Raw genomic sequence first — 26024 nt, forward strand, 5'->3', positions numbered from 1 at the left:
TAAGCAAATTGTTTGGCTTAAGTGAAAATTATTTTTTCACCAATTAGCTTAAGTAATTTTTTTAACTTAAATGAAAATTATTTCTTTGTTGGATTCATTTGAACAAATTTTTTTTCTTAACCAATTTAGATTACAAACTGAACTTTTTGCTTAAACTGTAGAGAATTTGGATTCAAAAAATTCTATAATAATAAATTAATATCTAAACAATGGCTAAATAAATATATAAATATACTAGCATAATGTGAGAATAATTAAAAGATGTGAATAAAAATATAGTAATATTAAAACCACACAAATAAAGATTCACATTGAATGAAAATTAAGTATTTATAAAAAATATATATATAATTCAGTTCTAATTAATTTAATTGTTATTTTTTTTAATCTTATCAAAACTAGATAGAACCACTTTGAGCAACAAAAATTTTACAGCTATATTTGCTAGAACTCAAATTTAAGATATTAAATTAAGCTGGAACAGCTTTTTACTAATTTATTATAAAAATTATATTAAAAATAAAACATTATTTAATATTTTCTTCTTAATAGAGTAATTTCTGATTATTTAGTAAAGTCATTGTTCAATTCTACACAGTAGTTAGTGAAGTGTTTTAAAGAAAGTGTCACAAAAATATTTTATTATTATTTATTTCTTTTTGTCAAATGTTAATATATATATATGTCAAAATGTTTTTTTGCCTAAAATTATTTATTTCTCAACTGTATACTAGTATGAGAAGATACTAATGGTTTATACGAAATGACAAACAAAAGAATTCTCATGGATTTGGGCCCAGAAGTGCAATACCCGGCCCATAATTTAATATCCTTCACAGATAAAGGCATTGGCTGATTTTTTTAAAACGCAACTAAGGTAGGATTTAGGTTTTTTCACCGATTCACATCCTCTTTGTGCAGTGACAACCACATAGAACACACACACACACACACACACGTTGTTATCGTACAGGACACCAAAATGGTTAGTGTTCAAACTCATACCACATTTTCACTTGTTTTTTGGTTCCTGTTATCACACTTTTTTTTTTAATGTTTTGCATTATATTATTTTCTTGTTTGTGGCACTTGTTTCTCAATAAACTCAACATGTTTTTTTTTTTTATTTATGAACTTATCATCTATTGGATTTCGTTAAGGTATAGCTGTTTATGCTTAAATTTTGTTATCTGTGCTAATACCGTGCAATTGTTTGTGCGGTTTTATTGGCTTCAGTAAGAGCCCAAAAGGGGACTATTATTTTAGAGGAGAGGGTGGAAAAAACTGTAGATAAATTCTATTTATACAATAATTTCATACATTATTTTTTACAAATATGAGAGATAGGACGGGAAGAACAAGAACTGTGAGAAAAGATGGGTGACAATCTAAGAAGTTGAGAGTTCAATTTCTGTTTGAGCATACAGTTGTAGTTTGAACCTGTTATTACTCATACTTGAGGCTGATACTCCAGCAGGAGTCCTGCCCATGGAATTATTTGTAGACTTAGTTGGGTAATTTTCTTGTTGTCCATTTTCTGATTCATTCTGATCTCTCAATTCAATTGTTTAGTTCTCAGTTAGAGTTAAGTTAATCATGCCTCAATCTCCTCACCAGCTCAACCTAGGTTTGATGAATTGAGAGTTGTTAGTCTTGCTAATGATCTCATTTAATCATTTATATTTTCTCCCCCCTTTTTTGATTCTGTGTTATACAATAAATTTCTGAATATGTCTATTTCTCGTTGTTTTGCTTACAAAGTTTTATTACAAAGTTTCTGAATGTCTCACCACACATATAAAGCTTGTTGAATTTTTCCTCGTCTAAACTTTTAGCCTTTTTCATGTATTTCAGGCCAGAGGGTTGAAGAAACACTTGAAGCGGCTCAATGCCCCAAAACATTGGATGCTTGACAAGCTTGGTGGTGCCTTTGTATGAACTAGCTTTTACTTGTTTCATTTGTATTTACCTAGTGGGAAGGCTATTGTGTTGTTTGTGTTTTCATTTGTATTTTCCATTTGACCTCATGTAATCAATTTGTCTGGTACTCTGGTTGTACAGGCACCAAAGCCATCATCGGGACCCCACAAATCAAGGGAGTGCCTGCCTTTGATCCTTATCGTGCGAAATAGACTAAAGTATGCTCTCACATATAGAGAAGTGATTGCTATCTTGATGCAGCGCCATGTTCTTGTTGATGGCAAGGTTAGGACAGACAAGACATATCCTACTGGTTTTATGGGTACGTGTGTCTAGACTTGAATGACACATGGCATTGCTTAAAATTTGATTTCAGATCTATTGCCTTGATTAAACAGACAATTTTGGCAATTATCTATCCTTGTCAGTATAGAAATATAATGAGTAACTGAGTATTTAGACAATGCAATTAAGCAGCTTTATGGTTCTAAAGTTTAATTAGTGATAGTCTTATTCTAATCTTTCTATTACCACTTTGCAGATGTTGTATCTATTCCCAAGACAAATGAAAATTTCCGTCTTCTCTATGACACAAAGGGTCGTTTCCGTCTTCACTCTCTAAGGGATGATGAGGCAAAGGTCAGTCTAGTCCCTTCATAATGTCTGTATTTTCAGCCTTTAATATAAAATTGCTTGGTTTTTTATATTGTATCTTTGTTCTTTTTCTGCTACATAATGTAGGCCAACTGATCAGTGCTCATTGTTATCACTAAAAGAAGTTGCTGTAGTTGGATGAACAAATTTTGGACTTCGTAGTATATTAAAAGCTTGTTTGAATATTTATGTTTGATGTGTAGACTTTCTCAAAGCACGAACAGGGAAGTCTAACAGGAAATGAATATTTATACCTAAATCTCCTTAGTACTGTATACCCTTGTAATTTAGTTGTTTTCTTTATAGTAATTTTTTTAAAATAATCCATCCTCCCTCCAACATTTTGCAGTTTAAGCTTTGCAAGGTTCGATCTGTTCAGTTTGGGCAGAAGGGGATCCCCTATTTGAACACCTATGATGGCCGCACCATCCGATATCCTGATCCGCTAATCAAGGCTAATGACACTATCAAACTAGACTTAGAACTTAACAAAATCACTGATTTCATCAAATTTGATGTTGGAAATGTTGTTATGGTGACTGGGGGAAGGAACAGAGGTCGTGTCGGTGTCATCAAGAACAGGGAGAAACACAAAGGAAGTTTTGAGACCATCCATGTCCAGGATGCCACTGGTCATGAGTTTGCAACTCGCATGGGTAATGTCTTCATGATAGGCAAAGGAACAAAACCTTGGGTGTCTCTTCCCAAAGGCCGAGGTATCAAATTGTCTATCATTGAGGAGGCTAGAAAGAGGCTTGCTGCTCAACATGAGGCAACTGCTTAAATTTGATTACATAATATTTTTGGACAATTTAGCTGTTTTAGATTTTGTCTTTGGAGGCTGGTTTAAGTTTAGTGTGAGAAAAGTTTCAGTTTTAGCATCACAAATTGAGTTCAATTGCTCACTTTATTCATATGTTTGGTGAGATGATTTTGATTCATTTTTGTCTTAAAATTGTATTTACAATCTACTGGTTGTGATACTGATCTATGATTGATTTCACTCACACAAGAGCGAGCTTAATCTGCTTAGCTTTTTATTCAAATGACTCTTTTGAAGCATATGTCTCACCACTTATCTCGAGCAAAGAGAACGCAATCTAAGAGAGACGAGAAAAAAATTGAAAGCACTTGGATGGGATTTTTTAGTTACTTTTAGTATTGTCTTTTTTAAAATTAGATAATTTTGACAAGTATTATTAAAATTATTTTTTAATAAAATTTAGAAGTATATTATGAGTATTTTTATACTTAAGAAATTGAGTTTAAAAAGGAGTAGTTTTATTAATAAATATTTTATTATACTAAATGGGATTAAATTAAAGAGATAAATTTTGAAAAAGAAGAATAAAATAAAAAAAGTGAAATATTGTATGCAATAAAAGTTGCATGGCATAATGAGAAAGAAAATCATTTTAATAATCTCATTTAAGATAATTTTTATAAACAGTAAGCATAGGCACTCACATTTATATAGTAGCAAATTAGAATTTCAACTAGGTAACTCAGTTATCAAAATAGTAATAAAATTTTAGCTTTAAATAAAAGAGAATGTTAACTTCAGTCTTTAGAATTGATTTTAACCAGCTAAAATTAATAAGTTTTTATTAAAAAAAAAACATCTATTGCATTAAGAATAGAAAAATAAAATAAATATATTTTTTCATAAAAAATGATTACTTTATGAATTTAAAATCAGTCTTAAAGGTTGGGAAAAATGAACTCATCAAAAAGATAACATTAAAATATATAAAATAATTTACCAAAGTAAGTAATAAGAGATGGTAACTCATTATTGGAAGAAACTTTGTGCATAGTTGTATTACTAATAATGGTGAGTCTGCAGTTTCTTATGGCACAGACATTCTAAATAATTCATTATTATGGTTCTTCATTATCTATATATAGTCTTTTTTTTTCCCTCTCAAGCATCCATTTATATGGGTTTTTAATTTAATACTTCTTCAGTAAATCTAGTTATTAGCAAGAACTTATTGAATCTATTATTAAACTCATAATAAATTAAAAGTTATTATTTCTACACAACTTAGAGCCTTGAGCATTGTTTAAATACATGCTATAAGAGTAACTTATTGCCTTCTAAGTAGAATTGGCATAACAAAGGCATTCTTCTTAACCAGAATTATTAGAGTAGAATAATAACTAAAAGAATTTAAAAATCATTATAACATTAAGATTTTTAATATTTGATTTAAGATGCCATTACTCATTATATTTGATTTAGTATTGTTATTATACATGATTTGAGAGTCATGATGAAATTAGTAAGAAATGTTTTAAAATGACTATTTTTTTTTCTTAACGCAAAATTTTGATAATGTTATTATTTTGAATGCTAACATGATTCAATAATATTGACAATTGAGTCAATCTAATTTACAAATAATATATAAATTTTAATATTACTAATAGTTAAAACATAAATATCATAGTATTATAATATATATTTTAAATGAATATTATCAAAAATATAAATATGAAATTATGATATGTAAAATATTTTTTTTATCAAATTTTAAATGCTTTTAACTAATATTAAATTATTTAAAAAAAAAAAAACTTTAAAAAAAAACACAATAGACTAAGTTACAACATTCAAATTATATAACTTAAATCTATCCTTAAAATATATTGGCTCTAATTTTAAAAATTTAAACCCATTAAAATTAACAGTGAGCCAAAATATATTAGTAAGACATGTCACGATTTGTGCTTTTTTACTATGTTTTTTTGTTGGTTTGTATGGAGTAGCTTTTTTTTATTGTTTCTTATTTGACTCTTTAAAACTATGATATAAAATAATTTATGCTTAGCATGTACATTTATTAGTATTATTTAGAATCGAAATATAAAAATAATTATATTCAAACTCAAAGAACGGCACGTTAGTTGATTTAAATATTTTTAATCATTATTATTATTATTAAATTGACTATCTAGATCCATTATTATATACACTCTACACAAAGATAATAAATGTACAAATTTTTAGTTAAACTGAGAGCTTTTTTAATCAAAAGTTTCAAATTATTCCTTAAAAATGATATATTATGAGAGTCTAATATTTAAAATTATAATTTTTTAGTTTTTCTTTACTTTCTTTTATTAAAAAATCGACTAATTAGATAGAACTAACCTATACCGCTATACGTGACCAATTTGGTTTTGATGGAACGAGGAAAAAGAAATAAAAAACGAAACAAACCTAAACTCTATGACATTTGAATCTCTATTGGAGTTTTCATATTTGAAAAAAAATAAAAATAAAAATTCTTCCACCGTTGACTATGGTCACATATCATTATGTACTTCCAAGTCCAATAATATATTTTAGAAAATAAATCATTTTCCCGCCAAATATTGGATGACAGACTATATCCCCAGCGCATAAAAAATATATTTATTATTAAATATTAAATTATTTTTTAAATTTTGATTTAAGTTTATTTTTTTCAATTTTTATTTATTTAATTCTTCAAATTTATTTTATGTTTTAATTTAGTCTTTTATTTTTTATTCATTTTAATATTTTAAATTCATTTTCATACCAAAAGTATTATGAGAGAGTTTTAGACCATGGTTTGATTAGTGAAGTTCCAAGGAATGTAAAGTAAAAACTTTTTTAACATCTCATTTAATTATCAGATGTAACTAGTTTCAAATGATTAATAAAGTATCAAATACAAAAAATTTATAGCCTTTTATGTTTAATATATACTAAATCAGTCATATTTTAATTTTATAATATATTGATACTATAACTTATTTAACAAATATTTTAAGCTCCTTTAAGATTTTAACTCAAGTTTTAGATAATTTTAAATTTAATTTATCATTTTCTCTTTGTGGAATCATTATATAAATTTTTTATTACGTATCCATGTTGCAGATATAAAAATGATTAAATATAACGTTAGAAAGTCGTTTATCTTTCATTTCTTATAAAAGAATCCTACGCATGCATGTATAATGAAATGTCTATTTATTTTATTCTATAATTTTTATGAACACAGAAGTAACAAATACTTAATAATTTCTTAAATTATTTAATTATGAAATACAAAATAGATAAAAAAAAAACTGAGAAGATAATGAAATAAATTGATGGTGAAATAATTGTATGTATATCATAATATCATAATTGCTTTTATTAAAATTCATGTATTTATATAACATTAAAAGGTAATTTTAAAATACTATAAAATTTTAATGTCAAATAAAAAAATTAAAGGACTTTTTTTAGATAAAATTTAAAAATTCTTATATTATATTTAATTTTTATATTTATTATTCATAAATTTTCTCATGCTTAACTATTACTTTAAGTATTTATTATTATTATTTTTATAATTTATAGAATTTTAATAATTTTCCAAAACTACCTAAATTTCTTTTAAAAAAAATATTTGCTACGAATTACTAGAAAGTGATAATAACATTATTACCTGTTAAACTTAATAAAACAATGCATCTACTAATATTTTATTAAAATAAAATTTATCATTCCATAGTTAATTTTTATAGTATCATCATAACTATCATGTATATAAAATTTTATAAAATTTAAATATTCATATATATATATATATATATATAATATAGCTATTTATTTATATTTTAAACGATATATCGTCTAATAAAATATTAATTATCTTTTAAAATATGTAAAATTTTGTTTTAATTTATTTATAAATTTTTTAAATAATTAATTAAATTAATAAAGCTTTATAACAAAAAAATATTAAAATATCATTGAAATAGTACGTGGTTTAAATATAATTTTAGTTGAAATCATAACCCACAATTACTAAACCCACTAAATCCTTGAAATTTGCACTCATTCTAACTTTGTCAACATTTTGATGAAATGGGACGTGAAAAATGTTGCACCCCTCGAGTTGACTAATGAGTCCATCTTGTGATTCTGGACCTCCCCCACCCACTCCTATCACTCTCTTTAGTTCTTTTAATAAAAATATTTATAATTTATAAATTTTGAATAAGAAAAATAAAATTAAAATTAATATTTTTCTCATTTGAATAGTGCTAAAGTATGATCCATTGCATTTGAAAAGTCCTCGTCGTCGAGAAACAAGTGATTGTGAGTACGACGATGTGTAAATTCGAGTTGACAATATCTTTAATAAGTTCATAGATAACAACATTCAGATTAAAAAATTTACGTGAGAGTGAGGAAAATAAATAGAAGATGTAGACATTGGAGACTTAATATTGAGTCAAACGTGTTTTCTTATGTACCGTCAATTTGGACTTCCATGTAAAGAAAAAATGAATGTTCATCCATTCATTTATTTAAATGAGCAAGATTCAAGTGCTTAATATATTCTTTAACTTGTTTGTAAGTTCAATTTTTTATAAGTTTTAAATAATTTTTCAAATCAATTTAGCATTTAATAAATATTCTTATGTTCAAAATAAAGTAAAATCGTAACAAAATATACTTTTATCTACATAAAAACAACGGAAGGTTAATTAAGATTAAAAAATTTATTATGAATTTTTTTTTTAAATTATGATCACTTATTCGAAATACAACTCTTAAAAATTAAAATTAAATAAATAATACATGCACATAATAAATAAATAAATAAATTTTAAATAAATAAAATAAATAAAATTGCAATTATATAAGATGCATATACATGTAAACTATTTACGAATTATTAATTAAATAAATAAACCTAGCTAACATTTAATAAACTAATCTCGAATAATTCACAATTAATTTGCTCATTTTCATTCCTACTTAGCACCATATCATTTATATAATATTTAATGTAACTAATGCTAGATTGACACACAAATTATGCTACTACCTTATTCTTTGTTTTTTTTTTTTTAAGAATAGATTTTATTTCAAAGTTAAATGTTTAAAAATTACTCTAAAAGTAGGGATGACCCGATAGACACCTGCAAAATTTATCCACAATGAATAGGATATTTACCTGCTATATGGGTACGGGTATGGGTGTGGGAAAAAACCTGTAAATTTTAATGAGGATGTGTGCGGGTATGGGTATCTAAGTACCTACCCCTCCCCATACCCGTATATATATATATATATATATATATATATATATATATATATATATATATATACTTGAATTTTATTCTACAATTATGCGTTGAAATTTTGTATTATTATATTACTTATGTGAAATTATATAAGATTAATATAAAAATATATTTAATAATAAAGTAAACTAAAAAAATTATTTTAGTTTATATTTTTAATAGAAAAATTTATTTACTATTTTATATCATTTAATTGGGCTAATACAATTTAATTATTACATAGTTAATATGAGGTTGACTTTTTTTTAAATATTATTTATATATGACACATAAAATATTTTTCAGACAAATTTTTTTTTTAATAAAATCATATTGATGTTTAAATCATAAAGTGAACGATAAATAATAAATATATTATAAATATTTTATAAATTTTACAATCACCTACTATTACCGTAAACTTATTATTTATTAATAATATTTAAATTTTATTTTTTTATATTTTAATTTAAAATAATATTTTTCTATGCAACATAGGTATTACAAGCACAATTATAATCAATTGAATCTAAATAATATTATTCTTACTATTTATTCACGTTCAAAGAAGTTTTTGAAAATAAATAAATATAAAAAATTATTGTTAATTTTTATTTGTTAATTTTTCAGATAAAAAAGTATAATTTTTTTTAATATACACGTATATTTCTTTATTATAAAATTTTATTGTGACCATTTATCTTTTAAAATTTATATACATTATAAATATTTAATTCATTAAAATAATTTTTCAAAAATTTATATTTTTAATAAAATACTTTCGTATAGTATATGAGTTAAAATACTAGTATTAATATATATATATATATATATATATTAATTATGTTATATTATTTTAATTAAATATATATATATATATTAATTATGTTATATTATTTTAATTAAATCTATTATTTTTTTTTACAATTTCAAATTCAAAAATTAAAAAAATATTTTATGTATCCACTTTTTGTTGTTAGTATTGAACTTTTCTACTCTAACTCTATTCTCATTCTCAATGTCTGTCTTATTAAAACCTAACAACTATGAAACGTTATTCATTAGAGTTAGTTGTCAATGCTGTCACAAGAGGTCACCAAGTGATTCCACACGAAGAAACAATCATTGTGCAGATTTATTTCGTTGTCACTCTGACATTGCCAATCGATCAAATCTCACACAAGATAGGGTTATCACTGACAAATAATTTGTGTATTTAGTTTTGCTTATTGTTTCTAAGAATTTTAGTTTAAAAAATTATTATATTAAGATACATTTAACATTTATGATCTTTGAATATATTTTTTTTATCTATGTTTGTATGTTATTCGGCAACTAAATATTGAATTTTTGTATTATTATGCTACTTATGTGAAGTTATATAAACATATTTATCTTTATAAATATTATTTTTCAAACAAGCGCAAGTAATGAGTACAAGATGGGTATGCGGGTACCCAAAGAGTACGGGTACATGGATTAATGTTCATACCCATACAGATATAGGGTCAGGTACAGGTAACGCGAGTATGAGAATGGATACTATAGTAGCTTACTCATTGCCATCCCTATCTAAGAGGAGATTATGTATGCATTTATTATAAAAAATATTAAACTAACCATTAATCTCAAATTAAAAACCTAGTTTTATTTTTGCAACAACCTCCATCTCTTTTCAATCTTAATCTCTTGACTCTCACCAATTTGTAAACTTAAAATTTCAAAGGATGCACCCACATCCCTAACATGAATAAACTTTGGCAACTAGAAAATCCATCTTGTATTTGATGTTATATTACCTTTAGTCCTAAATATAATATTTTTAATTACTTTACAAGAATTAAGAAATATATAATCAACTTTATTAATTACATTAAATTTATTAACAATTTAAATATCCTTTTAAATTAGTCTTAAGATTGGTGCTAACTATTTTACTCTTTTTTTACCTAATTAATTTTATATTTAAGAGCAGAGGTAGAATCTATTAAATTCTTACAAAGATAACAAGATTAAGATAAAAATTTTGAAAAAAATTGTGAATAAATTTTAGCCAATAATAAAAAGTATATGAAAAAGAAAATGTTAAACGAGAATATTTTAAAGACTCCTTGTTTAAAAAAGTATAGGGTCATAAGAAACCTAATTAATTAATAACAACCATCGACATTTCTCAGTAGATTCATAGCCTGACTCTGTTTTGTTTTCCATGTTTAATGTCACATTACAACTATTTTTCTACATGCTAATCTTAGAGATTATTTATATTCTTCTGCAATTGTTAATATCTTGTTCGCTTGACTTCAGAGAAATTAGATGTACAACACAAGGCTATAAAATATTAAACTCTACATTTTTTTTGGTACATGCGACCTTAGCTGGTATGAAATTAATTGGAAATTTCTAAGCATCAAAAGAGAAAACGGAATAATTTCTCAATTTGAAACGTTAGAGATAACATAGAAAACACAGAAATTGAACTGAACCATAGTTGTTGAACCACCACATACTCACGTTGTTGGTGAGATTATGTACCCCATAGGCTAAGCAGAACATACATCACTTTTCGATCTGAAACTACGTTCAAATTAACCTGTTTCGCCGGTAATGGCCAAACCAACTCATACAACATTTTTGCTTCGTAATGGTAATTAGTAATTACTATTAACTCAAACCCTATGATATATTTTTATTGGTAGTGTAGAAAATTCCAGATATATTACTCAGAAAATGGACATGTACAATACGCCTAATTTATTGTAAATTTGAAAATTCTGTCCCTATATATTGTTGCAAACATATGATTCACGCATAAATAAAAAGAAAAAAGAAAATTAATAGCTGTATTATACCTTTCTAACTAAGGAATCTAACATGTAAAAATGATCTATTTCCCTTTTAGCTGTACATTTTCTATTAATTGTGCTACAGAATATATCTGCAATTTGGACCAAATTTAGTGCTCAGAAGTTTACATGGGCAAGAAGGAAGATGTGGCATTCTTTAATTTAATGGGTGTCTCCTTCATGTAAATATATTAATTAAGATCAAAGAAATTCAAAGATCGTTTATGATAATTAATTTGATGGCTGTCTCCTTCATGTCAATACATTAGCGTCAGAATTAGATAATTAAATGATCTAGTCAACAATAGTCAATAAGTGAGTTTTTGAATGTCTATAAAGGGAGTGTGTTGGAACTTCAAATCTACGCCATCCTCACCTTTCTTAACCTTCCAATAGTTGAGGTGATTCTATTAGTTATCTCCAATGAGAATCCATCAAATTTTCTTTCCTTTCTTGATACCCTTTTGCTTGATAAACTTGAATATCAATATTGGCTTAGCAACATGCCACTGTCTTGACCACCAGCAATTTTTGTTACTCCACTTGAAAGACAACCTTGCATTCAACCCTGCAAAATCCAAAAAATTGGTTCACTGGAATCAAAGCTGTGATTGTTGTCAATGGAATGGAGTAACGTGTAACATGGGCCATGTAATTGGTCTTGACTTGAGTGAGGAATTAATTTCTGGAGGATTAAACAATTCAAGTCTCTTTAACCTTCAATATTTGCTGAATTTAAATCTGGCTCACAATGATTTCAGGTCTTCCATTCCTTCCAAGTTTGGCAAGCTAAAGAATTTGAGGTATTTAAATTTGTCAAATGCTGGCTTTCATGGGAATATCCCAGCTGAGATCTCTCACTTAACAAATTTGACTACACTTGACTTGTCTACTTCACTTGCCTCAGAATATGTTCTAAACCTCCACAAGCCAAATATTGGAATGTTTTTGCAGAACCTTACAAAAGTCACAGAATTGTATCTTGATGGTGTAAAGGTGTCTGCTGAGGGAAAGGAATGGTGTCATGCTTTATCTTCCCTTAAAAACTTAAAGGTGTTGAGCATGTCATCATGCAATGTCTCAGGACCAATTGATTCTTCACTAGAAAAGCTTCAGGAACTCTCAGTAATTAGACTAAACCTGAATAATATCTCAAGCCCGGTGCCAGAATTCTTAGCGAATTTCTCCAATTTGAATGTCATGGATCTTAGCAGTTGCAAGTTGAGTGGATTTTTTCCAAAGGGTATCTTCCAAATACCAACATTGAAAGTTCTTGATATATCAAACAACCAGGACCTTCATGGTTTTTTACCAAACTTCCCACAACATGCATCTCTCCACAGCATGAATCTTAGTGATACAAATTTCTCTGGGAAATTACCAGATTCTGTTTCCAATTTAAAGCAGTTGTATACGTTAGACCTATCTAACTGCCAATTCAATGAAACACTCCCTATTTCAATGTCAGAACTCACTCAATTTGTTCATTTGGACTTATCATTCAATGAGTTTACTGGTTCACTTCCATCTTTTAAGATGGCCAAGAATCTCAATTATTTATCACTCTTGCACAATAATTTCACAGGAGTCATTCCATCAGCTCATTTTGAGGGACTTTTAAATCTCGTCACTTTCAATTTAGGTGATAATTCTCTCAATGGGAAAATTCCTGTGTCCCTTTTTACACTTCCATATTTGCAAGAACTAACACTTTCTCATAATGGATTTGATGGTCTATTAGATGAATTTCCAAATGTTTCTTCATCTAATTTACAGTTGATTGATTTGAGCAATAACAAATTACATGGTCCTATTCCTCTGTCTATCTTTCAACTCAAAGGTCTTCGATTCCTACAACTTTCTGCAAATGAATTTGATGGCAGCATACAGCTTGATATGATTCAAAGGCTACACAATTTGCATACATTAGGACTCTCAAACAACAAATTATCAGTTGATATAACTTTGAATGATGATCATGGCTTTTCATCCTTTCCTAGCATGAAATATATATTGTTGGCTTCTTGCAAGTTGAGAGAATTCCCACGGTTTTTGAGAAACCAAACCCAACTAAATGCTTTAGACCTATCCAACAATGAAATTCATGGAATAATACCTAATTGGATTTGGAGATTTAACTCTTTGGTTTACCTAAATCTTTCCAACAATTTTCTCTCAAGTATGGAAGGACCCTTTGATGATCTGAACTCCAATCTATATATCCTTGATCTTCATTCTAATCAACTTCCTGCATCAATTCCTACATTCACAAAATATGCAGTCCATTTGGACTACTCAAGCAATAGATTCAACATTGCTCCACCTGACATGGATAGGTATCTCCCTTTTGTATATTTCCTCTCCCTTTCAAATAATAGCTTTCAAGGGAAAATCCGTGAGTCATTTTGTAATTTTTCTTATCTCCGCTTGCTTGATCTTTCCTATAATAGCTTCAATGGCTTCATTCCCAAGTGTTTGATGACAAGGAATAGCACCCTCAGGGTACTAAATCTTGCTGGAAACAAACTCACTGGTTATATTTCTGATACCATTTCAAGTTCATGTAATTTAAGGTTCCTTAATCTCAATGGAAATCTCATGAGTGGTGTTGTTCCAAAATCTCTTGGCAACTGTCAGAGTCTACAAGTCTTAAATTTTGGAAACAATCAGTTCAGTGACAGATTTCCATGCTTCTTAAGGAACATTCCCACCTTAAGAGTGCTAATTTTAAGGTCAAACAAACTCCAAGGTCACATTGGATGTGAAAATAGCACTGGTAATTGGGACATGCTTCATATTGTTGATCTAGCCTCCAACAATTTCACTGGTACACTACCTGGACCACTTCTGAGAAGCTGGACAAAAATGATGGGTAATGAAGATGAATCCCATGAAAAGTATGGGAGTTTATTTTTTGACATGTTTGATAATCATGACATCATGCGTTACAATAATTTGTTCTTAGTTATCAACAAATTTCTTGTGATAAAATTACAGAAATTATTAGCAACTGAACCTTATTTTGTGGCTGACCACATATTTGCTTATTATGTCACTTCTAATGAATTTGGGGGTCGCTACTTGGATTCAGTTACAGTTGTGAACAAAGATATGCAAATGAAGTTGATCAAAATTCCTACCATCTTCACTTCGTTGGATCTCTCCTCCAACCATTTTGAAGGTCCAGTACCTCAAGAACTTGCAAGTTTGAGAGCATTGTATGTTCTTAACTTGTCACATAATGTTTTCTCAAGTCATATCCCATCTTCAATTGGAAATTTGGTGCACCTTGAATCCTTGGACTTGTCAAATAATAATTTGAGTGGAGAAATCCCACTAGAGCTTGCAAGTTTAAATTTTCTAGCATATTTGAATCTCTCCTTTAATCATTTGGAGGGAAAAATCCCAGTAGGTGCTCAAATGCAAACATTTGAATCAAGTTCTTTTGAAGGCAATGAAGGATTATGTGGGCCTCCAACGAAAAGTTGCACCAATAATGTAGTGGGTCAATCATCTCTAACACTAGCATATGAAATGCATAGACCAACTGACTGGAATATCTTGAGTGTGGAGTTGGGATTCATTTTTGGCTTCGGAATCATCATCCTTCCTCTTATTTTCTTGGAGAGATGGAGGATTTTGTATTGGCAGCAAATAGATAACTTGCTTCATAGGATTGTCCCTCAACTTGGTTTTGTTTTTGAACACTATAGAGGGCAAAAGTATAGAACTCTAAGGTGGATAATGTAGTTGATCTCATGATGGTAGAGCAAACGTATATTGTACTTTTCTTTCTCATTTGGGTTGTGTTTTAGTTGGTGCAAAATAAGAACTTTCTCCAATAATAGTATGCAAAAAACATAGTTATAATTAGATCAATAATTTATCATGGTTTCTCATATAATTGTTGAGCTTAAGAAAAGCTATATGCACTTGCTATTGCAAATAAAAAAAGAAAAAGAAAATAAAAAATCTTAAAATAAACAAACCTAAACTTAATTGCCTTTTCAAACCTGGGATTTAGCTCATTTGTTAACGTTTAGACATTCATTTGTGTATGAAACATTTCATAATTTGATTAAATACGGAGAAATTAGTGACGTCCTCCGGAGTATATTACACAGAAAAAGTCATCTTACATCTAATTCACTCGTATGATCATTGTAGTTTTGAATTTTCTATATTTTGAATTGAAATGTAAAAGAAAAATAAAATCTAATCATATAAAAAGCAAACAGTCTATAAAAAAGAGTAGGAAACTCAAAATGGGGTTATTGTTACTTCTACATAATAGTTTTTTTTTATTTATTTAGTTATTTTAAAGTGAAGAGAGGCGTGTATGGTAAAAAAGTGAAAATTTATTTACTTCTAATTTAAATTTAAATACTTTATAAACGGAACTGTAATCAACTATACATTCTTACTTTATCGCTCTATATATCCCTATTTAAAAGAGTCAATTTTTTTTCCTTCCCTTCAATTTGAAATAAGATGACTAGGTAGTCTTTGAATACTCCTGCTCTAGGTGACCATCAAATGCTCTTTGTTCATTTTACCTTCTGCTTCCAAAATCTATTTCTGTGTTCCAATATACTGAAAAAACAGAGGGCACCAAATTACATACATTATGCTTTGTTTGGATGAAACATGAAATGAGTAAAAAATATAAGTAAAAAAGAATATAATGAAAAAAAAATATGAGAACTAAGATTTAAAAAAATGTGTTATTTGAATGCATAAAAATAAAATAAAAATAGAGAAAAAAAATTACTTTACTTATTTAGTTGAATGAAAAGAGGATAAAATAGGTATTTTATATTAAAAATATTTTTATAATAAAAAATTTTAACCAAAAGTAAAAATTGAAATATAGTACATTTTCTTAATTATGTAATTTTTAAATTATTTTTAATATTTATATATTATTTCAAAAATATTTAATAAAATATGAAAAAATAAAAAGAATAGCATTACACTTTTCCATACAAAATTTCACCATTTTGTTTGAAAATACTATTTTTCACTCATAAAACAAAACATTCAAATATATGAACTTTATTTTCTACACATTTTTATTCTTACATAATATGTTTCACCAAAACAAACAAAAGATTAAGGTTAATCTCGTAACATGTGTTCGAATGAGCTAAATAACATAGCATCTCTATTACCAAACAAAAATTTATACTTTCAGTTCATGTTTACATGATCAATCGTAAAGAATAGTTTAGTTGAAATCCACGATTGCCCAATGAATAATGTTACTTGTTACTATCATCTGTTAGAAAATAAAAGTTAATAACCAATTAAAAGGTTTATAAGAAAGATAATTTAAGTATAAATCATAAAAAATATATTAAACAAACAATGATATAAGTCATCCAAGTTTAAAGTTTAAATTTGTTGGATGAAATTTATAATTTTTTTTAACTTATTGGATGAATTGATAACGTTAAATTTTAATTTATTTGAATTTTTTAGATTTGAGATATTAACTTTTTTAATGCTTTATGTTGAAAATAAGGGCATAATTACACAATTTTGATTAAAAAAATATATTATGTGGGCTAGCGTGCATAAACCTGTTACTTGGATAAGATTGAACTTGGACTGTTTTAAAAGTGTAAATAATTGTGGGTTCTTTTTATCATTATCCTTTTTAAAGGTACCAAAAGGTTACAAACTATTAAAATAAATTTTTTATCACACAATTTAATTTAGTTTAATAAGCTTCTAATCTTAAATAAATTAGAACCTAGCTTGAAAACCTAGTCAAACTCACTATAAATAAATCATTAAAATTTATCAATTTTTAATTAGTTACACCCTTGTTATGATCATAGCATTTGAAAATCCAACAAAACTTGTACATTAACGTATCCTTTGGATAAAAGGAGAAATAAAGACATAGAAATAAATAAAAAAGAATATATAGAATGATAATATATTTGGCTTATTATAAAAAAATATTTTTGATTATTTGGTTTTTCACATTTGTCTATAGGTAATATTTTTCTCATAAATATATCCTTATTAAAAACATTTTATATTGAAGTGACGTTTTTATTTTGTGTTGGAGAACCTCACTTTATTATCATTTTCTTTCCACCCAATTTCTTTCCTTTCGATTCTTCTTCTAAATCCAGAAAAGTAGATTGGTGAAAGTTATCTTAAAGAGCAAGAACATGCACCCAAAATATTCCCACAGTACTCCTCTCCCAAATAAAACACACAGACTAAGACAACTTGAGGGATAAATCAATTTCAAAGCATATATATATATATATATATAGGTGAGATGTCATAACAAGCAGTTGAGAAGCACCACAAGAAAAATACTTCCCAAACACATGCCACGGTCTTACTTTCAAATTGCACTCGCCTAAACCATATGTTAGCACAGAAAGCGATTGAAATAGAATCCAATTGCTACTTCAAACATTAATCACTTTTCTGGTCCTACTAAATTGTGACAATCAAGCACCTTGGCTTTCATTATTAAGGACTATGGACGTTAAGTCTCTTACATGGCATAATCAATCTTCATTTCGGTGCATAAGAATATAGAGAAAGTGCAAATACAAACACAAAGATATTGAAGATAAACCAACCAACCGCTTGAAAAGGGGCCCACATCACACTACTTAATTTCCTTGTAGATGTAATTAGATTGAGAATATTTAGTGAGATGAATATAAGTAGGGAAAGCAAAATCTAAATCAATTTCCTCTAACTAATTATTTATAAACTCTAGCCCTTCATTATGCGACATAAACTTTAAGAAATTCCAATTACTACCTAATTGCTGGTTTGACATTGGAGAATTATTTTTTCCGCACCCAATGTTTCAGTCTATTTTTCCTGATAAATTTTTTGGTAGTATTAATGTAACATCAGTTTGGATAGGAATCCAAGCAAATTTTTTATATTTAACGCAAAATAGAAGAATCATGAAGTGCACAAAAGGCCTTGTCTTCTATTTTGTTGCTTTCTTGTATGGCAGGTTTCAGCTTGTTCTTTTGCTTGAAACCATTGCATTATTTTTTTTAAAGTCATAGTTCACATATAAAATGGAGGATGTAAGGAAGAGAAAGCTATCAGCTCCAAAAAAATGGGGACTTGGAAGGGTTGGAGGTACCTCAAGAGGTTGTCTATCTACCCAATTAAGAGTATCCTTCGTAAGGTGAATCCAAACTTAAGGTTCAAATCTGAAGGTAAGCTTAAGAAGGCTACTTGAGATTGAGATGCCATTTTTGTTAGGAAAATTGTGAAATATGTATGCTTAGAGCTATGGACATATCATCATTCAACAATGATTCTGGATTACAAAAAGTATGTAAATTAACTTGTATCCACTTTGTTTTATTTATGTTGTCTATTACAGGATGCAGAAATGGACTTATTAGTCTTTATAAGGACATGGAGTCTTGTGGTGAATATGCAGATATCCAAGTCATGTGGAAAATGATTGAATCTTCTTCTCCTCAATATGCCTGCAACAAGAAAAGGATCAATAGGTCTTCATATTGGGTGGTCTGTTTCAGGCCAACTTGAATTGTTTTTGGATTTTCTTGGTGGATGAGTCCAGGTTTGTAAGTATGGTAAGTTCGAGAGAAGAAGAGAAGGGGAATCAAATTTGCTTTGTCAGTTCCATTTCTTCACTATACTCCTACTATCATAGATTGACAGTATCAAATCATTGATCTTTTTCGCCCTAGGAAGTGAAAGTGAATGATCAGAGTGCAAATTTGAAATCTCTAAAAGTCGGTGTTTTCTGAGTTTTAGTCTATATATTTTGGGTCTGGATTTTGTTTCTATACTTTACAATACATATCATGCTGACACCACCAGCATGAACTGGAGGAAACTCTTTGTAGTATTATCCATTTCCTTCAGAAAATTAAAGTTACTACATAAATGATACAGGAACTACTTAAACCAAGTGTATTGATCAGGAATACAATTGACATAAATCATGAATAATATAGTTGTGCCATTCAGCTTTTATGAATATCAAATTGGTGATTTCCTTGTATGCGTGTCATTTCTTTTAGACAGGTAACACAACTATACGTTCACTTTAAACCATAATAACCTCTTTTAAGTAGTTCAATGTAACGGTATCATTAAGGAAGGTGGTGTTCTTGATATTTTTAATTCGAAGGTACATGGGTGGTGGCCTTCAATTACTCATGGGAGGGATTTTACTTTCCCTAGCACTCTGCAGTATCTAGACACCAGTTTTACCGAAATTTCCAAAACATCTGAGAGTGTCTTCATTGAAAGCAGTTATTAGATGTTATTACATAATAGATAGGCCTGAAGCCTTTTACCTGAGAAACTAGCAATTACATTACTCTCAGTTCCTAAATCTCAGTACATGGGAGAAACACTTAAATACTATTCTACAGTAGAAAACAGCCCAGAACTTCAGAAAAGACCAAATTTAAACGAAGGCTATTAACAACATCAAGCAGCTTCTTCCTCGTGAAGCAGTCTTTGATCGAAGTGCCAAACACCTGCAAGCCACAAAACAGCAATTTTATTAGAACCCAAGGGTATCCTTCTTACTCTTGGTATCTTCCTTTCTAACTCTTAGCAGGAAAGTACCATACTAATATTAGGTTGGTGAGTGCAAGTCAAAATTAGTTAACCAATATGAAAAATAATGGTAGTAGCTATACATACCGTGACCCTTTCCAACTCTTCTCAATTGAGACACAAACTCTGATATCTTCTTAATTGATTCAACCTGTACCAAAAAAGAAGGTTTTACAAAGACATTAGTAATGTAATCAAAGACAGAGGCAACATACAAATTCACGTTCACTGCATTGATGAGTATCATATATGCAATGCTTCTATTTCCTCTTTCTAAATTCTAGAACTTTTAATGAAATCCCCCAACACTCTACACGATTAAGATGAGTTTCACCTGTTCAGACAAAAACTCGCTTTCAATGAAGTCTGCCATTTGAGGGTCATTGTTGCGATCTGCCACCTATTTTTCACAAATCATCAATTGATTAGCCTTAACAACTATACATCAAATGATTTGTAAGTTCCTAAACAAGGAAAAATAAGAGAAAAAAAACTGCAACCAAAAAGCAGAAATGTAAAGAGGCATTACACTGTGAACATTCAGAAGTTTCTCATTTACTAACTTCTCCAAAGACAAAGCCAATTCCATTGCTGCACCAAACAATAGAGGAAAACAGAAATACAAAAGTAAGCATAACATTATAAACCACAGTGCACAGAATCACAAGTGTCAAGCTGGCAGCTGCAAATAAAGAAAGAATTTGGATCCTGTTATGTTATTAAGATGATATATTCCCGTTTCAGAAAGAGAAAAATACATCTTTATATCAAATAAAGACCTGTCATGATTGGTTGTTGAACCCTCTACTTATATTTGATATATTTGATAAAAAGGGTACCTTTCCTTTTCCAATATGATACTCTACGACATAAAAGGATTCAGATCCATAAAAAAGATCAAGGCACTGAGAAAGTAATAGAATCAGCAAACTCACCATACAATGCATCGCCCTTTTCCACATGCTCAAATTCAGAAGGGACATTCTTGATGGCGTGAAGTACAACTCTTCCACCACGGATGTTCTAAACAATTTTAATAAGAGCAATAGATATCAATGATAGTGTAATTGTAATAGAACTTCAGAAAAGTTGCGTTTACATGCTTATCAGGCGTCAAAACAGTTAGGTACAAGGTTAATTTAACCTGATATTTCATAAGCTTTTCAGCGTGTTCCCTTTCCTCTTCACTAGATTCCTTGAAAAACCTGTTTTCAGCAACAACACAGCACGTGAATTCGAGAACCAATTTGAGAAATGGAAGAAAATGCATGAGGTTTTATATATGTTACTTGGCTAATCCTTTGAGAGCCACGTTGTCCCTGTCAAAGTATGCAAACAAAGAGTGGTACACATAGGAAGCGTTGTATTCCACACTGACACAAATGGAGATGAACAATGGAAAACATCAGCAACTACACCATAAGATGCACGCAAAATAAAAATACAAAAAAAATCCTAAATTCTGTATTTTATATTTAACAAATAAAAATCATAGTGGTCTATTAATACTGGGGAGGGAAATGCTTGATCTGCTTATATTAACAACAAAAGATTCAAATTTAAATGAAAAAAATGAGAATCATAAAAGGGCTCACTTAATCTGTTCGTTAATTGCAGATTCGCACTCATCAGCATATATCTGACGAGCCAATGAAGCTTGAGGTGCTGTCGGAACCGCAAGTTCACCTTTCTTAACCTCCTCGAACGGTTCGAATATCACCCCAGTGAGAGGTGCGGTTGATGCACAAACCCTAAGGTTTCTGCCTCCAAATTTCTTATCGAGGCTCAGAGAAGAAGGGGTGGAAGAGAAAGCAAAGCTGAGAGAAGAAGATAGCAAAGTTGGTTTTCTCTGAGCATCCCCAACAAAGGCTGAGGGAGAAAACCCAGAAAAGGAAGAAACTTTGGAAGAAGCGAGGGCCATTGGAGCAGAATAACGAAATAGGTAATCGGAAAAGGGTTGAGAATGGGAGTAAGGAAGAGGGGAATGGAAGAAGAATCAATGGCGGCCCTGAGTGGCTGTGGATGCAGAATGGGAGGGATAAAGAAGATATAAGTAGTAGGCGAGAGGGGCATTTTGGGAGTTTCGGATGTTAGATTGGTCATTTTGAACCGTTCGATTAGAAACAGGTGGAAGGTTAAGATTGTGTGACGAAAGGGGCGTGTGGCGGCCTCGTGCTCTCTCAACATATCAAGTGTGAACGGAGAATAAAGGGAAATATTCGATCCACGTAGGAATCGTGGCTTCATCCGCAAAAGTAGGGACAAGTGTCTCCCACTAGTGTTAAAGATCATTGTTTATTTAAAGAATTTGCTTTAAGTATAACAAAAATTAATTTATAATTTTTATATGTTATTTTTAATTTATTTTAATATTTTTAATTAAATTTAGAGTATAATTTTTTATATTAAAAGAGTTTAAAAGTCTAAAATAAATAAATTTTTAAAATAAATCTAACCAATCACAAAATACAAACATCTTTATTTAAAAAAGATACAAAAGAGGAAAGAGAATCTCAAAAGATGAGAAAGAAGATAAAAGGTCTAGACCTATCTTAACTAAAGAGTTAACACAATAGTTTGCTTCTTTATATATGTGTACTAATCTAACAAAATTAATAAATTTTAAAACCTCTCTAATATTAATAAAAACAATGAAAGAGAAGATTGTTAGACATTCAAAATATAAGCAATGACATTTTTGGAGTTACTTTTAATCCAAATAGTCTAAACATTATTGTGAAATATTATTTAGACACCCAAATAAATGCCTCAAATTTCTACAATCAAAAGGGAAAAAAGATCAAGATTGTTATAAAAAATAACAATAAACTTGTCATGATTATCTCAATTAAATCACTATAGGCAGCATCATCACTAGACTTGGAGAGTGCTCCAATCTACATTAAATTTTAGTTGATCACCATGGGAAGGAATCCATCTCACATTCTCATGATGAGAAGCTAGTCTGGGTAGAGATATAAAGTTTTTCATACAAGAATAAGAGAAATAATCAGCACCATATTAAGTTTTAGAGATAAAGTATTAGAGTTTGCAGAAAAATGCTGAAATATAAATTTATTCTTATCTTTCCAAAGGTGTCAAACAACAATACCAAGTCAAATAGGCCAATTATGAAAGTTCTTGATGCAGGTATTGGATAAATTAGACAATAACCAATAAAAAAGGATATTAATAAAGAATTGCACCCACTAGTTAGGAAAAATAAATGATCTCATACTATCATAGCATAAAAATAGTCTCTCAAAATATGCATAATAAATTTGAGGCCTTCCTAGGTCAAAGAGCAGATTGAAAAATCTGTCATACCTCTGCTAAATCTCTTTATATTTGTGAGTAATCTCTTATGAGCTATTTTTTAAAGGAGAAAAGTAAATTTAGGAGGTCCTTCCCATTTTCAAATAACTTTAAACAAGTCTTAACAATACCAAAATAAAAGGCAAAATTATCTAGTAGATTCTAGAAGATAGAATCTACTCCACTAGACCTAGCAAGGGAATAATCTCAGCAATGGACTAGTCAACTTATTAGTATTAGGAATCTAGTTATCAATCCAAAACTTAATAGATATATCATCTTTAACAATCTAGTCTAGCCCTTGAGAAAACTTAGGCCAAACAAACATGAGATTTTTCCAGAGGTGGGAGTGATTGTGGGACTTCTTTATTTCCAAATTTTGGCCAAGACTGAAATTATACTTATAGCTAAGAACCTGAGCCTATAGGTTAAAGGGGAAAGTAACCACCCTCCAACACAGCTTCATCATGTATGCTTTGTTAAGCATGTTGTTAAACCTTCTTCGAGTCAGGTTTGGAGCTCCAAGGAAAGAGAGACAGTACCCTCTGTTAGTTTTATTGATATCTAATAACCACGTCGCAATGGTATCAAACAAGCTAGATTTTCTCAAAAATTGTGCAATACAAGAAGCAAACCTAGGTCATCTCTCAAGGACATAAAATGCATTTTATTTTTAGTTCCATCATGCAATTTCAAATTAGATTGGGGGAGGATTTGTTTTGAATTTAAACGACAAAATAACAAAAACAAAAATTAAGGATTATGAAATTCAACCAATTCAAGATCTCAATCCCTACAATGCAATTCTCATCGTTCACACAAATATAATCCCAACAAATTTCCAATCACACTAATTCAATGCGCATCAACAACCCTAAAATCTAAATCTAGATTATGAATTTCATCAAAACAAGAACTGCAATCGCAAACCCAATGCTTTAACAAAATTTAGAACAATTGATTGATTAAATTAGGTGAATCCAATTAATTCAAATATGAAATTAACCTATTCTTTCTATTTAGGATGCAACAAAAATTCCATATCATGAAAAACGTAATTAACCTAATTAGAAAAGAGGAAGGAAAGGAGGAATTCGATAAAACCTATTTTGAAACTCGAATGCAATGTAGTTTTTGAAACCTTGAACCGGTTGATGAATTAGCCTTGCTTCATAATCATGTTGCTCGACCAATTAGAGAAGGAGATGAAGTTTCTGAAAATAAAAGAGAGGGAGACGAGAGGAATCCTTACGAAAGCTTTTATTTAAAATTCTGAAAATTAAGGCAAAAAAGAGGGAAGAAGATCCCCACACGAAATCATAAACTCTATTTAAAGACAAAATAATTGGGCTTAATTAAGGCCCAGCTTCCTAACGAGGTTCCTAAAACCCTAATTAAGTAATGTCAACAATAAAACCAAATTCTGAAAAATTCATTGCAGGACCGCAACATTGTGATGTATTTTTGGGTCTGAAGATGTTCGAACTGGGCTTTTCTCGCAACAGAGAAGTTGTAGATCTCTCTCTTATCTTTCCAGGGAAACCAATTTTGTCCAATTCTGAGTAGTGTAGCTCCAGATATGGTCTTTTCAAGAAACTGTATCAAAACAAGAATTTATGGCGGGAATTAAGAAAGATTTAAATTTAAATCCTAAATGACTTACCAACACAAATATAAACTAACACATCAAAATAATATACTAAAAAGACTCAATTAAATCGAAAACATAGAGAGAAAGATGTATTAAAATATGACTATCAAATACCCCCACACTTAATCCTTTGCACTCCAGGGCAAAACTTACAAAAATTCTCAAAACTTTCTAATGAATTTCCAATGCAAAGAATAAAGAAAGAGAACAAACACTTCTAGAATCAAGGCAACAAACAATCTATGAGACACAAATGACATTAAGAGTAAGCAAGAAGACAAGTCAAAATAAGGAAAGATTCAACAATGATAGAACCTCACAAGGTAGTATATAGCTCTTAACTCTAAAAAAAAATAAAATTTCGGCTAGTGTTTACACTTAATCACAACATGAAAACTAGCACACTTAAGTTTTGACAAGCTTCTAATTTCCACAACTTGAAACACATGCAATTAAAGATCAAAAGGACTTTTATTTAGCTTGTAATGTGGCCAAGGTAAAGGTTAGGTGATAAAGATATTAAGGCTAAACAACCAAAGAGAAAAGAGGAGCAATGGGGAATAAGTTCAAATAAGCAAAGGGATTACCCCTTGAAACATCTCCTAAATCCTATGTCTTGAAACACATTTTTTTTTTCTTAATACCAAACAACTCAACATCAATATCCACAATTTAGAATAAGCATTCCCTAGAAGTACCCCCACACTTATTAAAGACCCATTCCCAAAACAATTCTAAAGCTCCTTTCATCCCTAAAGTTATGGAACATCATGGTTATTTAATTTTTTATTTTTTTTATAGTTCATAATGAGCTAAAGTCAAGGAAGGGTTATAAAGGCTCAAAGGGGGTAAACAAGTGGAATTAATGCGAGGTAAGTCAATTTGGCAAAGTGGCTACATTTTGAAAGAAGGCCTAAATCATATCAATAATGCATGTGACA

At 29.2% G+C, this 26024-nt stretch overlaps 3 protein-coding genes across 4 annotated transcripts; 2 read left to right on the forward strand and 1 right to left on the reverse strand.

Moving 5' to 3' along the window:
* The first annotated feature begins 874 nt into the window (after positions 1-874).
* Positions 875-3687, forward strand: LOC113861410 (40S ribosomal protein S4-3-like). 2 transcript variants are annotated; one of them, XM_027494212.1, is made up of 5 exons: positions 875-985; positions 1855-1932; positions 2062-2242; positions 2462-2559; positions 2924-3687. In XM_027494212.1, the coding sequence occupies exons 1-5, from the start codon at positions 983-985 to the stop codon at positions 3356-3358; spliced, it is 795 nt and encodes a 264-aa protein (XP_027350013.1). In that variant the 5' UTR covers positions 875-982; the 3' UTR covers positions 3359-3687. The 2 variants fall into 2 exon arrangements, with proteins under 2 accessions (XP_027350013.1, XP_027350014.1); XM_027494213.1 differs by lacking the exon at positions 875-985 and adding an exon at positions 1007-1514 and having other exon boundaries at positions 2924-3615.
* Positions 3688-12158: 8471 nt separating this feature from the next.
* On the forward strand, positions 12159-15266 carry LOC113862446 (receptor-like protein 7). The gene has a single exon (XM_027495531.1). The coding sequence runs from the start codon at positions 12159-12161 to the stop codon at positions 15264-15266; it is 3108 nt and encodes a 1035-aa protein (XP_027351332.1).
* A 4382-nt stretch (positions 15267-19648) lies between these two features.
* LOC113860637 (ferritin, chloroplastic) lies at positions 19649-22141 on the reverse strand. Its single transcript, XM_027493086.1, has 8 exons — positions 21713-22141; positions 21407-21490; positions 21262-21322; positions 21053-21140; positions 20647-20708; positions 20452-20517; positions 20205-20268; positions 19649-20035 (listed from the first exon to the last, which is right to left on the reverse strand). Exons 1-8 carry the CDS (start codon positions 22036-22038, stop codon positions 19986-19988), a joined length of 801 nt encoding a protein of 266 aa, XP_027348887.1. The 5' UTR covers positions 22039-22141; the 3' UTR covers positions 19649-19985.
* Between the last annotated feature and the right edge of the window lie 3883 nt (positions 22142-26024).

The sequence above is a fragment of the Abrus precatorius genome, unplaced genomic scaffold, assembly GCF_003935025.1.
Source record: "Abrus precatorius isolate BTA unplaced genomic scaffold, Abrus_2018 Scaffold3, whole genome shotgun sequence".
Taxonomy (NCBI): domain Eukaryota; kingdom Viridiplantae; phylum Streptophyta; class Magnoliopsida; order Fabales; family Fabaceae; genus Abrus; species Abrus precatorius.

Coding starts and splice junctions, on each gene's coding strand:
- LOC113861410 (XM_027494212.1), top strand. Junction 1,933..2,061: donor ACAAGCTTGGTGGTGCCTTT/GTATGAACTAGC, acceptor CTGGTTGTACAG/GCACCAAAGCCATCATCGGG. Junction 2,560..2,923: donor TAAGGGATGATGAGGCAAAG/GTCAGTCTAGTC, acceptor AACATTTTGCAG/TTTAAGCTTTGCAAGGTTCG.
- LOC113862446 (XM_027495531.1), top strand. CDS start 12,159: ATGGGCCATGTAATTGGTCTTGACTTGAGTGAGGAATTAATTTCTGGA.
- LOC113860637 (XM_027493086.1), bottom strand. CDS start 22,038: ATGGCCCTCGCTTCTTCCAAAGTTTCTTCCTTTTCTGGGTTTTCTCCC. Junction 21,323..21,406: donor GCTCTCAAAGGATTAGCCAA/GTAACATATATA, acceptor TGCTGAAAACAG/GTTTTTCAAGGAATCTAGTG. Junction 20,709..21,052: donor AAAGGGCGATGCATTGTATG/GTGAGTTTGCTG, acceptor TGTTTGGTGCAG/CAATGGAATTGGCTTTGTCT.